A 15,305-nucleotide genomic window follows, 5' to 3' on the forward strand; every position below is an offset into this window, starting at 1 on the left:
TTACTATTTATCTTTTTTAATAAAATATTATAATACTTACGTTTATGCTTTTTTTTATTAAACGTTAAAACTTCATAAAAAACCCTACCTTTTAATAAAGGTGAAACTCATTTATCAAATTTACCTTTCCCTTTACCCATCCTAGCTGAAATAGGTTTTTTTGTTAAAGGTAAATTTAACAATAAATTAGCTTTCAAGTACACGTTTTTTTTAAAAAACCTTCTAATAACTTTCCGTACAGATTCTATCTGATTCTGTTTTATATACTCACTATCATATAGTTTATAGCCTAATCCACAAAACTTTGGAAAAAATCCTCTATTATCAGTAAATTTAGCTTTACTGTAACCTTTTTTATAAATTTTTTTTTTATGAAATTTTTTAAAAGCTAATGAATTAAACGAAACAAACATAACTCAATCATCTTACTTAATTATTTATTTAAATAAAGCTCAAATATAATTATTTTTTTATACTAAAATGTATTAATTTTATATTTATATAAATTATTTGAATTATAAGGTTTAGTCTTATAAAGTCAAACCCTAACACAACAAATACCATTTTTTAAAATACCTAAAACAAAGGAATGTTCAACGTTTTTTGAAATCGAAGTCAACGGTAAATTACCTCCTGAGAGCCATACAGTTCTAACCCTGTCTCGTCTAGACAATCTACCAACAAATTGCAACTTATACCCTTCTATCAAAGATCCATTTTCCATAATATAACGTAAATCATCACTTATCGGACCGAATAAATCTGCTAATTTGAACCTCTGCTCCAATTTTTTTATCAAAAATTTAGCTAAAAAAATTGAAGTAACAGTATCATTGCTAATTCCCAAAAACTCCAAGTCTAATGGAACTAAACTAACCTTATTCAAGTAAGACAATAACACCTTTTTTATAAATTTAAAAAAATCAACTTGTCTGTACCATATCAAATATAATCTATAAAATAAAGAAAAAAAAAATATAATATAACGATTACAGCTATCATTATAATCTATATACTTCTTTAAATTAAAATTATTACCGACATTGCTTTTAAAAACACCAATATACATATAATTGTAATATTTTTGGTATCTTCACCAAATCAAATAACTTAAATGCAAAATATTTATAAAAATATTACAATTAAAAGTATTAACATTATCACTATTCGTATCAAAAAATAACGGAAACCTTTTAACCAAAGACTTAATCATACGCAAAATATACAACTTCAACACATCAAGTACTAAAAAATTAGTATTACGACTGCTATTCTTATATAACCTTAGAAAATTCCTTCAAAATCTATCAAATTTTTGAAAAAAAAATTCTTTTATAAAATCCTTTATTTCATCAGAAAAACCTCCCTCTTCAACCAACAAATATGTTAAAAATAAAATTAATTTTTTAGCTAAAACATAATCATAGTACTTTCATTTATTGAACATTTTAACTTTATAACCTATATTATTTTTATACTTAAATTTTTTTAAAAAAAACCTATAATAGATATCCGTTTCCTTATTATATGTATCAATAACATACATAAACTTACTCATCTTATTTTCAGATACACTATCATAAAGAAAACATTTCATCATAAATCCAAATTTATGGTTGTTCTCAATAGTATAATGGCTACAAATTAACCCATATTTCTCAAAAAAATTACTTTCCAAAAAAAAATTTAAAACCTTTTTACAATCATTAGTACTATGAAATAGTTCAGAGTATAGAAACTCTTTTTCACAACTTCACGAATCAACCCAAGTATTAAAGTATGTAAGTCTAAAACCAACAGGATTTATTAAGTGCCCCATAAATCAAATTTTTATTTCTTATTATCTTTTTTTTTCTTACTATGTATAGTAGCTGAAAAACGTCTAGTTAATAAAAATGATCCTAAATACTTACCAACCATACATTGCCTAATAAGCACATTCATATACTTACGCCCATTATATACGCACAATTTTTTACCTACTAAACCAACAAATAACTTTAATCTTCTATTTTTATATCTTATATAAGTTTTTTTTTTTACATTTATATCGTATAGCATATACATAGTATCATTCGTAATATAATTACATTTTCAACTCGATCTCATAAAACAAATTTTTCCTTTTAGTCATAATATTACAATATATAATACGTATTGAATAAATACAATACTCTACTTAATTTCTAAATCTTTTACTTCTACTAGTTTTTTTAAATTCAAATTCCTTACCTCAAGGAGATTTGGCTGATTTAGTACCAGCAGATTTACCTCTACCTCCACCATGAGGGTGATCAACAGAATTCATTGCAACACCTCTAACAGTTTGTTTACGTCCTAAATTACGATTTTTACCAGCCTTACCTATTCGTTTATACTTATGATCTATATTAGATACAATACCTACAACCGCCATACATAATTCCGAAACAAGAACCCTTCACCCAGAATTCAACTTTAACAATACTAACCCATCATTCTTGCTTACCAACATTGCATACATACCGGCAGACCTACATAATTGCATACCCTTACCGGGTCATAATTCGATAGAAGAAACCAACGTCCCTACTGGAATATATTTTAATAATAACGAATTACCCAGACCTACTACTACCTTATTAATATCATTATTATCGGGAATACGTACACCAGTATATAGTTTATAACCCAACATAATATTATGCACATGTAACACATAACTTATTAAGCCATTTAAATAACAAACCAAAGATATATACGATGATCTGTTTGGATCATAAGACACACTTAATACATAGCAATAACAATTAACACGTCGTCAAAAATCTACAAATCTAAATAATTTTCTAAAAGGCTTTTTACTTTTTTTAAAAGCCAAAATAAAACCATATTTAGACCTACCTGCATTTTTCGAAATTCCGCGTGTTAATTTTTTCAAGCTTTTCTCCAAACAAATTTTTTCAAATCTATAAACTAATAAATTACTAAAATTTAACACACCTTTTGATTAATACAATATATTTTATTACAATATATAAAAAAATAAAAACTTTTTTATTTTTCAAAAACTTTTAAAATTATACCTGCACCTAACGTAACTGCACCTTCCCTCATAGCAAACCTCAACCCTTCATTAATAGCAGCCTTTTCTAATAAAACTACCTCAAAAGTAACAGTATCCCCTGGCATAACTATCGAATTATCGTCAGATAATAAAACAGATCCAGTTAAATTTGCCGTTCTAAAGAAAAACTGCGGCATATACTTAGAAAAAAACGGTTTTTTTCTACCCCCTTCTTTAGAAGTTAAAAAATACGCTCGTGCTGTAAAAGCATTATAAGCTTTTATTGTCCCCGGTTTACACATCACAAAACCTCTTTTTAAATCTTTCTTATTTAATCCTCTCACCAAAGCACCTACATTTTCACCAGCTATAGCTACATCCAAGAACTTATTATACATCTCTAAACCAGTACAAACAGTCTTAAATAATTTAGATCCGACTATTTCTACTTCCTCCCCAATAGATAATTTACCTTTCTCAATCTTACCAGTCACAACTGTTCCTCTACCAGAAATAGAATAAACTTCCTCTATTGACATTAAAAATGGTTCATTTTCTGGTCTCTCAGGTTGTTTCACGTATTCATCAACAATATCTATCAACTTCATAACAGATTTTGTCCCGATTTCAGAAGCTTCCTCCTCCTCTAAAGCTTTACGAGCTGAACCGCATATAAAAGGCAAATCTTCTGGATAACTGTATGTACTAACTAACTCCCTTACCTCCATTTCTACAAATTCCTTCAAATCGTCTTCTAACAACATATCCAATTTATTACCATAAACAATCAAATAAGGAATACCTACTTCCTTAGCCAATATAACGTGTTCTCTAGTTTGTTCTTGTGGCCCTTCTGTTAACGCTACAACCAAAATAGCACCTTCCATTTGCGTAGCACCAGTAATCATATTTTTAATATAATTTTGATGACCAGGACAATCTATGTGTGTATAATGCCTACATTTAGAATAATACTCTACATGAGCTGCTGATATAGTTATACCACGCCTTTGCTCTTCTAAATGTTTATCTATATCACTATATTTCATAAATTTAGTCATATTATTGTTAGCTGCCAATACTTTAGTTATTGCAGCAGTAAGTGTAGTTTTACCATGATCAACATGACCAATCGTACCTATATTACAATGCGGTTTTTCTCTTACAAATTTCTCCTTATGTTTAGCCATAAATAAATTTACATCTTATAATGTTCATTCCCTTGATACTTATATATATATATATTATTTAAAGAGTTATTAAATCCTATATAACTCTACTTCTTCTTTTTTTAGTTTTTTTACTATTATTAGCTAACAACTTCGTAGTTAATAATAACTTTTTACGATAAACCTTTACCAATAAATTTAATTTATTAACAAATATTGATTTTATAAAAAATTGCTCATAAAAAAATATGCTTTCAGGAGAATCATCATTAGATGGTATTGGGTATACTAAAGGGCCAGGACAATTATCAGCATCCAACAACCCCCCAACAGGCAACCTCAAAATATAAGCTTCCTTTACAGCGGATTTATACTTTCTTACATTACCTGATAAAAAAACAGTACCTGGTACAGAAGAAATATAATATATTCCACATAAAGCTTCCCTTAAAACAAATTTACGTTTTAAAAGCTTCTCACCTAAACCTTTCAATTCTTCTAAATTTTTGTACGTCACTCATAAATGACGGAAATTAGTTAATACACCACCAATTCATTTACCAAATAAAAATTGTTCCCCACATGACCTAATTAAACTAGACATATAATTAGTCATATCATTGTATTCACTAAAAAAAAGTACATGTTGTCGATTCATAACTATACACTCCAACAAAAACAATACTTTACGTATGTAAAGTAAAGTGACAGATAAATCGATTATAATCATTTTACTACGTACCCCATATATAAACCAACTAGAAGTTAACAAACTAAACTTATTTAAGCACCCTAAATGAATATTACGTTGCAATAATTGAATTACAGTAAAGTCAATAAACCGTTTACGTTTATTTAAATAAATTAAGGTTTTTATATTGTTATCCAGCGTTTTCATAAAACTCTTTTTTTATTTTATAAATTTTAAAAAAACTTTATTGTTTACTATCTCTCTATATAATTCCAATTTTTTTTCCAAAGCAGTATTTTTCATACCCATAAACGTCAAAAACATTATCTCAGATAATCTATTAAAATCAATTTTATTTTTATTTTTTACCAATCTTATAAATAATTTTATAGCATACAAAATACGTTTTCGTTCATCCACTGGACACGGTACTTTATATTTCATATGACCAATTTTTATTATCTTTAATCCCAATAAAGGCCTTAAGTTTAAAATTGATAAAAAAAAAATATCAAAATTTTTATAATTTTGATATTTTTTTTTTAAAACAATTAAAGTCTTAAAAAAAAATTTTTCCGCTAATAATTTTCTACCATTACAAACTAATGTAGAAACGAACAATTTTCTAATTAATTTTAAATTATTATCATTACTTTTTATCATATATATATATATGTTTTATTAATTATATATTTACAATCTATAAAAAAAATTACACTAAATTTAACTTTTATTAATCCTAGATATTTTAACCTTATAACGTATAGTATCTTTTAGTTTAACACCATACTTTGATCTACGAGCCTCTCTAGAAAATGTTTCCTTGTAAGAAAAATCGAGTACACCTCGTATTAATGTATAGTTCACTCCAGGTAAATCATTAGCACTTCCTCCACGCATCATAACAACAGAATATTCGTGTAGATTGTGACCCATACCAGGTATAGAAGCAAAAATTCTATGTTTATTAAAAATAACCCTAACTTTCGCAATTTTACGTTTTGCTGAATTAGGTTTACGTGGAGACATAATAGCCAACTTATAAACTACCCCTCTACGTTGTGGAGCATTCGCTAAAGCGATTAATTTATTACGTTTTATTTTTCTTTTTCGAAAATTATTTAATAATTGATTAATAGTCAACATAATACTACATACAATAAATAAAAAATACATCAATCCCTAATATACTAGTACTACTAAATTAGCATACTTTTTTAAAAAATAATAAAGTACCTTCATTAAATTTACTAAATAAAAATTTACATCAATTCCTTGATTTTTATACTCACACATAATATCATTATGTTTATATAAACAATCTTCATTGTTTATATAAACACGATTATCCTTAACAATATACATAATATGTAACGTAACACCAAAATTATTTTTGATAATCATCAATAAATCTTTGTTATACTTCATAGTTACATATAATTTTATAGCCAACATTTCATCTTTTACATAAATATACACCGTATTATTATACTCCCTTAAACTAAAAATTTCTTTTTCAATATAACTAAAATTATCAATTTGAATTAAATTATTATGAAAATAAACATTACTCCTCATAACGTAAATATCTTTATAAAACTCATCGGTTATACCAAAAATACTTTTTAAAAACACATGTTTTAATAACAAATGATCAACTTTAATTCCACTAGAAAAAAAACTCATACAAAATAAATAATACTTCTCCCCTATATTATGGGTAATCCCATAATTATAATTAAATTTTTCAATAAAACTATCTTCTTCCATATATCAGTCAAATCAAAGTAAAAAAATATATTATATACGCACATTATATATCTTTACGTACAATACGTATACCTAAAGAACGCGCAACTCCTTTCACACACATACATGCCGAAAATAATTTTAAATGAGGAAACTTAAATCTAGCCAATAAAATTAAATCGACTAAATCGATAGAATATAACAATTTATTAGGCTTAATATTTTTTAAACCTAAAAATATAACTAATAAAAACTGAACTGTCGGTTTTTCTATTTCCAACCTATACGTTTTATCAGCATAAACGTATATATTAGCTACTAATATAAACTCTCTATCAATAACCTCACCGTTATCTTCACCAAAAAACGATAAAAATTCAACTGTTTTTTCATTAAATTCTTTACAAAAAAGAACCGTATTTATACCATATTGACTCAATATGGGCCCCAATGGAGGTGCAACTGTTGCATTACCTGCTGGTATGTAAAGTTTAAGTTTAATTATACACGGTAACAATGACATAATATATACAGCTTTATACTATTAATACATTCCTAACTATACTATTAACATTAGATTTTTTGTTTAGATAATATAATTTAGACTTTCTATAAAAAAACTTCTTCCTAGAAAAATCTAAAAACGAAACAACCAATCTACAAACACTATTAACAGCCAATATAAGCTCAACAGCTACTTTATTAAAAACATTTCTTAACACTACGCTACTATTAGTAGTTAATAAACTTTTTTTTCTTATCGCAATACAAATACCAGTAAATGAATACCCTAACCCATTTAACCTGTATGAAACCGACACTATATCACCACTAAAAAATTTACTCAACCCACCCGAAATTCTCCTTTTTTTCTTTAACATACTTACATAAAATAATATAAAAATAAAACAAAATATAAAAAAAAATTATACCAATTATTTTGAAATCATTAACTTGGCGATTAAAAAACTAACTTTTTCGGAGATAACAGCCCCCTTGGCTAACCAAAAACTCAACCTATCTAAATTTATAAAAAAAACCTTCTGTATAGCTTTTTCCTTATAAAATAATTTAGGACTATAAACACCCAGTTTTTCCAAATAAATACCCGAACTAGTCTTTCTATATTTTTGTAAAACTATTATCCTATATACTTTATTTTTCCTAGAATACATTCTTTGTAACCTTATTACTAACAGTTTCATATCAATATTTGCACTATCTTGTTAACACGTTTATATAAATTAATAATTGTTATTATTCAATATATGTATACAATACAATACCACCAAAAACACAACGATAAAATCAAACTCTCATGATGTCATAATTTAACTTACCTATTTTTGAAAAATAAAAAAATCTACTATATGTTATATATATATATATGTGTGTATGTGAACGTATAATATATTACAATATATCTGAAACACGATATATATCGACTAACATATTTGGATATGTTATATCATCAATCGACGGTTCCCTGTAAACAAAACCAAACATTAACTTATAACTTACAAACATATAATCAGGTACAGTAAAATACAAATTACCATCCATAAATCTCCTTATTATGTCCAATTTAATTAATTTAGATTTAGTTGGCACTAACTGTAAAATATCACCATATCACACTTTCATATTAGGATATGTCACAATTTTATTATTTATAAGAACATTTTTATTAAAAATAAAAGACCTTAACTCAAAAATATTAACAACAAACTGCATTCTATATAACATACTAAATAACCTATTTTCTACTAACATAATATAATTACTTTCCCGAAATCCTTCCATTTTTGAAGCCTTACACAATAATACGTTAAATTGCTTATATGACAACGTAAAAAAATACAACTTAGACACTCTTCTTGATAAAAACTTCCACTTCTGTTTTTTCATTAAGACACTTAAATCACTAGTATCGATACGATAAACATATCGTAAATTATTTTTTACTCTATCTTCTTCTTCTAAAGAAACCAAATTTTCTAACAAACGAATTTTTTTGACCGAACTATTTAACCCTACTAAATTAAATCCTCATATATCAGATTCAAATTTTTTATAAAGCCTAACTTTGCGATTTATAGTTTTTAACAACATATATAAAATTAACTATTGACTATCTCCTCTAAATATCTTATCATCAAAAGATCATTCCTCAAAATTATCTTTTAACGTAACAGCAGAAATTGTTTTAGGTTCCCTAAAACTTATACCCTCTTGCTTGTTTTCACCAATACTTCCTCCTATTTTAATAAATCTATCTTTTTGGTCTATATGAAGATTAAAATTTTCATAATCAAGTTCATGTTTAAAACAATAAAATTTTATACAAGAAGACAATAAAATTAACATATTATCTATACTTGACAACTCCTTCTTCATATCCCGAATATATGCACTAAATATATACTTAGATCTACCATCCATATCATTACACTTATCGGAAGATAAAAACTCTTCAACTTCAATAATTCCTTTTCTAACATTACTGTAAAAATCTTTATGAAAGTAATTGTAAACATTAACTAAACCGATCAGTTTACTTCTATCAAAATTCACATCACAAAACTTATCTTCATCTTTCGTATTCATGGACAAATCATCCAACAATATTCCGCGGATAGCATAACTTGCTGTTTCAAGTAATTTATCTATATGATATATAGCCTCCTTAGTTGATGGTAAATACCAATTAATACCTTTAGCAGTATTAGGATTATTTAATAAATAACTTATACTATTATTCACACTTATGTTAGATCTACTTCTAAAAAAATATTCATAAGATTCTAATGTTCACGTAGTGTAAAAATTATCATAAATACTAAAATGCTTTAATTCAGGCTTACCTAAATAAAATTCAAAAAATAAATAATCATGTACCGGTAATAAAAAAGTTGATATCTCCTTATTAGTTTTTTTCAAATACTTATCGAATAAAGAAATAAATAAACCTTCTTCTTTTTTTAAAATCGAATGTTTTAACATCCTATAATCAACATAACAACGAGTTTCTGTCCTCAACCGACTAAATAAAACTTTTTCTTCAGGTTGCATGTTACCAAAAAATATTGCATCACTGTCTTCAACACTCAATCCTGAAGTTATAAATAATCTAGTAAATGTTTTATCGTCACGTTTTTGTGAAATTCAATTCATATTTAACTCATGTAAGACTATTTTATTAGCATAATCGTATCAATATGTTGAAAACAATTTTTCAATATATTTCTCATTATTTGAAAATAAACTAGCCATAACTTTAACTTGAAGCAATAATTGTTTTAACAATTTAAAACGTTGATCAAGATTCTTTATAGCCAAACATGAATTAAAAAATAAAATTTCATTAGCATTACCTTTATGTACAGGCCCTATCATCAAATAATAAGCCTCCAATACAGTTGTTATACGTTTTAAATTTTCATCCTTACATGTAAGACTACGATCAAAATTAACAAAATATTTCTTCCAAAAAACTGAAGATAACGCTTCTAGATAACCCCTCAACCCATCTATAAATAACACATTTCTGTTAAAACTTTCAAAAAAATTCTTTTCCTCTAACGTAGAATATCCTAGTTTATAATTACCTTTAAAGTATTTAGCTATCAATTTTGTCTCACTCAACAGAGCAACTCGAAACAATTCTATATTTTGAAAAAATCTGTTAAAAAAGCAAGGTAATCTACAAATAGTAGCATCATAAGTTTTAGAATGATTAATTAATATCTCCGTAAAATCTTTTCTTAAAAAAAATTGTAAATACCCAGTATTCTCACTACACATAACAATTCTATGAAAATCGTGATTTACCAATGGTAAAAAACTAAAAAATACGGAAGCGTAATAGTAAGAAAGATCAGTACCAGTAACATAACTTAATAATTTGCTTTTGTCCGCCGACATCTCTAATTCTGTATACAATTTTTTAAACATAATTGGATTAATATTTAATCCTAAATAACCGGACACTAAATCAGTTAATTTAGAATCCTTCAACAACACTTTTTTATAAAATTCACAAAATGCTACATTCGTATTTAATACACACGCAGTTGAATTATTAACTAAATTACCGACTTTAACGGTATCAGAAAAAAATAAAAACGCTTTTTTCATCTTTCAATCTGACCCAATACTATTAAAAACGTAATTTTTATATGAATCCTCACCATCAAACAAAATATCAAAAACTGAAATAGAATTACTTTTAATATATTTATAATTTAATTTACCTACATAAAACTCGTATATATATAAAAACTTTTTAAAATTCAAACCATAATCGTACTTTTCTAAACCGTCTCTTTTAAAAAACCCAACCTCATTTAATATTTCACCAAAAAAATCAACTTTTGCTAACTTTTTCTCTGAAATATTAAAAAAATAATAAAATCTAGGAAAATTAAGTATCAACAACGATAAATTATACCTATACCATAAAAATTTTTCCATCATTTCAAGTTTAAAATCTATTAAATTTAATTTTATATTTTTAGCCGGATATATAGTTCTTGAAGAATAAATAGATGTTAAAAGACTAAAATCAGTATCCAATACATTATCAAATTTATACGTAAAAAAACTTCGTATCTATATTTTTGTAAATATCATTAGATGCAATAAAATTATTCAACTTAATGTATCATGTTAAATAATTAACAATTAATTCGTAGATAAAAGGCTTATTTTTTGAATAAACTTCTAAATTAAATCTTGACATACAATCAGTCTTTTTACTTACTAAAAATCTAAATTCTCGGAAAAAAAAATTTGTATATGTGCATAAATTAAATAACACTTCATTTGAAGTTAGTTTCCTATTATAATCGATTAAATTTTTTTCAGTTTTAACTTCATTAATAATATCCTTATATACAATATTAAATTCGTCCATTAAGCTTAAACCACGTTTCAACAAATCCGGTCAAAATCACATACTAATACTATTTATGCATAAATATTTATGAGTAATGTCCGGGGAACATTGTTCCAAATAAGTCATCAATTGTAATAATTCTTTAAAATATATTTCCACTAAAACATATCTATTATCTTTATCATCATCTTTCAACTTACCTATATTCCAACAAAATAAGTCTTCCCAATCTTTAACATAACTTAACTTCTTTAATTTCAATTTTTCTTCAATAAATCTAGTAAAAGACTCCATATTATGAACGTCAAAATTTATTGTAGGTAAAATTGCATTAACAAACATATCCTCTTTACAAGTATACTTATTATCAATAATTTTCATATCATTATACCTGAAATACTCAAAAGTAGAATAAAACTTACGATAATTATACTCATCATCAACAGTATAATCAAATATTTTTTGTTCAGAAAGACCAGAATCGGCAACCGAATATTTCTTTCAATATTCAACAAGACTGTTATTTAAATCTATTAAACTACTCTGCACAATTCTAAACAAACTAAAATTTCACTTACCTAATAAAACATATTTTAAATAATCATTACCTTCAACTTCACCTTTCTTATTTTTAATATCAAAAAGTACAAATTTCTTATTTATTGTGGGCAACAATTCAATACCTGCTTTTACTATTTCCGAAAACATTTTAAATATAACCCCTATATTGTATTTACCAGGATAAATCTTTGTTAATGTATCCATTGTATATTCATACATAAGTCTTTCATAAAACATATCAATAAGTTCAGCGTTGTTATATCCTTCCTGTATAACAGAAACATAAAAATTAGTATTTTCCGGAGTAAAAAAACATACATCTTTATTACAAATATTAACATTAAGTAAATTACTAAAGTCATCAAGCGATATCGCTCTATATAAATATACATTTTTTCCTTCAAATACTAATTTTTTTCTAGAAATTGAATTTACCAAAAAGAATAGTTTACCGTTATAAATATTATTCAACAATGAATTATCATTTACAAATACCTCTTCTTTTCTATCAAAAAGACCAAGCCTTTTATCAAAACAAAACTCACCTCTATGATTAAAATTTCCCGTATACTCAAAATGCCATTTAAACATAGAAGGCAAATTCATGTAAGAATTAACAACACTAGTTACTCGCGAAATACGTACTTTAGTACGTAAACCCAATTTTTGGTATAACTCATCCAAATATTTATTATAATTTAATAACGAATCTACATTAAAAAAAAGCTTTTCGCCCCAATCTCACAAAAGTTCCTTACCGTCATAACAATCACCAACAACAGGAACTACTTGTTTTTTTATCTGTACATTCAAAGGTAATAACTTAAATAAAAAATCAGTTGAATCGCAATTTAATAAATTAGACAATCTTACATTACTCAAATTGTACTTTATTAAACTAAAAAAATCTAAATTAAATAATTTATATAACTTAACAACCTCAATTAAATTTAATCCCTCAGAAAAATTACACAAAACACTAGCATCTAAAGCTTTATTTACTAATAAATTACTCAATTTAGTTACAATATAATTATCACTAGTGACCTCATTAACTAATTGTCAATTTTTATCAAAAATTGACAATTTTAAATTAGATAAGTTAATAAATTCTCCTGATACATCTATATCATAGTTATAAACTACGTTATATGTTTTAAATGTTGTACATAACAAATGTTCAAATAAAAAATATAAACTCAATTTTTTAAAAACCTTATCACAAATCACATCAACATAATTCAACCCATAAACTTCTTTGTATTCTTTCAAAATATATAAATTTGAAAAAAGACTCTTCAAAGAAATATTATTGTAATTACAATATGTATTCAAATACTTTAATATACTTTTACTAAGATGAGTATAGTTCAACATAGACTGCTCATAAAGTACATTTGACAATGAATATTCATTTATGATGTTCATATTTTCTTTATCTGTCAACACATGCACAATATTATGCACATTAAATACTTTTAACGAAAGCGATTCAATGTCATTACATTTTACACTACCACCTCTAGGTCTCATAATTTCAAACCATTTAAAAAAATGTTCCCTATTCACAAAATACCTTTCTTGTTTAAAAACAGAAAGTCACATATTTTTTCTAAAAATATCTTCAGATAAATTTTTTCTCAAAACGTTATCCAATTTAAAAATTAAATCCTCATATAATGATCATGAACAACTTTTTTTCAACAAAAATGTTTTATCCAACTTACTCAGCTTACTTAAAAAAAGATAATCTTCAGCTAATTCATTACTAACCTTACAATCGTCCCTAATAGTCATATATATACATGTGTACAACTTAACGTACGCACTATAATATTTATAACATTCCGTAAATGTAAAAAACCTATTCAATTTGTTTCAATTTTCAATTTCAAAAATAAATCGTCTTAATCATATAAATTCCCTAATTAAAAAAGTATCAAAAATAAAACTGGCTTGATTATTAAATAATTTTTTATTAAAAAAAATGTAATCTGTATTATAAAAATTTAAATCGAAAAATTGAAAAAATACGTTTTTATAGACAGGTTTATAAAAAAAGTCATACTTTATGTACTTTAAATATTTAACTTTATCAAATGTACTTAATCTATAACTATCAAAATAAGTACAATTTTTAGGCACAATAATTCTCATTACTAAATCGCATTCATTTATAATTGACCTATTAGCATCTTTAAACAAATTCTTAGCTTTATAATAAACTGAATTACGATAATTTACATTAGGCAAAATAAAATTTGCTTTATAAAATAACGCTTTTTCAAATATCTTACTACTACCATTAAAAAACTCACTACAAAACAACAAATTGCAATTATGTTCAGTATACTGTAAATTATTTATAATTTTAAAAGCAAACATCTGTAACAAAAAATTATTATCACTAGGTAGTTCATCCATAAGTAAACTACCATAATTACTTAACTTATCTACATATTTTAATAGTGGTGCAACTATTTGTCTAAAATAAACTTTACTATCATCATAACCAAAATCGATAAACTTACCTGATATTAAATACTTATAACGTAATTTTATAACACTTAATACTAAGTTATTCACATATAACTTATTAAAAAAAAATAACTCAGAAAACATATCAAAATTATCTTTATAACTAAATAAAGTTTCCATTTCAAAAAAATAACGTTTCAAAAATAGTTCAAAAAAAGATATCATCTTACCATCCAACTCTTTATTTATAATATCCAAATAAACATTTATGTTTTCCAATCCTATAAATTCATAACCAGGTCTATACAAATTATCAACCAATATATTCCTTAACTGAAATTCATTAATAGGTTTAAACAAAGACGTATTTATTTTATTTAAATAACTAAATTCCGTACCATCCAACAACTCGTAATTACAATTATCAGGAATCATAACCATCATATTAGATATACAATCTCTAGAGTTATACAAAATATTTTTAACATTTTTAACAATCAATCTTGAATCAATGAATAAAATCCGATTATTCTTATAAAAAAATGGAAAGTTATACGGCATTAATGTATAATCACCGTATCTCATTTTTAAATGAGATACAATTCTACCTCTTGTTCTAAATAATAAATCAGCATTTACAAAAAGTAACTCACTATTATCTGTACCATCCCTATTTTTATAGGAAAAAACTAACGTTATCTGTCTCGCGTGTGT

The 15,305-nt window shown here is 25.3% G+C and overlaps 2 protein-coding genes across 2 annotated transcripts; both read right to left on the reverse strand.

Annotated features, from left to right (window-relative positions):
- Window positions 1-1,812: 1,812 nt before the first annotated feature.
- LOC126322480 (elongation factor Tu-like) lies at window positions 1,813-4,363 on the reverse strand. The gene has a single exon (XM_049994370.1). It carries the CDS (start codon window positions 4,234-4,236, stop codon window positions 3,037-3,039), a length of 1,200 nt encoding a protein of 399 aa, XP_049850327.1. The 5' UTR covers window positions 4,237-4,363; the 3' UTR covers window positions 1,813-3,036.
- A 1,127-nt stretch (window positions 4,364-5,490) lies between these two features.
- On the reverse strand, window positions 5,491-6,143 carry LOC126322481 (ribosomal protein S12, mitochondrial-like). Its single transcript, XM_049994371.1, has one exon. It carries the CDS (start codon window positions 6,080-6,082, stop codon window positions 5,630-5,632), a length of 453 nt encoding a protein of 150 aa, XP_049850328.1. The 5' UTR covers window positions 6,083-6,143; the 3' UTR covers window positions 5,491-5,629.
- Window positions 6,144-15,305: the final 9,162 nt, after the last annotated feature.

This window comes from Schistocerca gregaria, unplaced genomic scaffold, assembly GCF_023897955.1.
Source record: "Schistocerca gregaria isolate iqSchGreg1 unplaced genomic scaffold, iqSchGreg1.2 ptg000812l, whole genome shotgun sequence".
NCBI classification, from domain to species: domain Eukaryota; kingdom Metazoa; phylum Arthropoda; class Insecta; order Orthoptera; family Acrididae; genus Schistocerca; species Schistocerca gregaria.

Coding starts and splice junctions, on each gene's coding strand:
- LOC126322480 (XM_049994370.1), bottom strand. CDS start 4,236: ATGGCTAAACATAAGGAGAAATTTGTAAGAGAAAAACCGCATTGTAAT.
- LOC126322481 (XM_049994371.1), bottom strand. CDS start 6,082: ATGTATTTTTTATTTATTGTATGTAGTATTATGTTGACTATTAATCAA.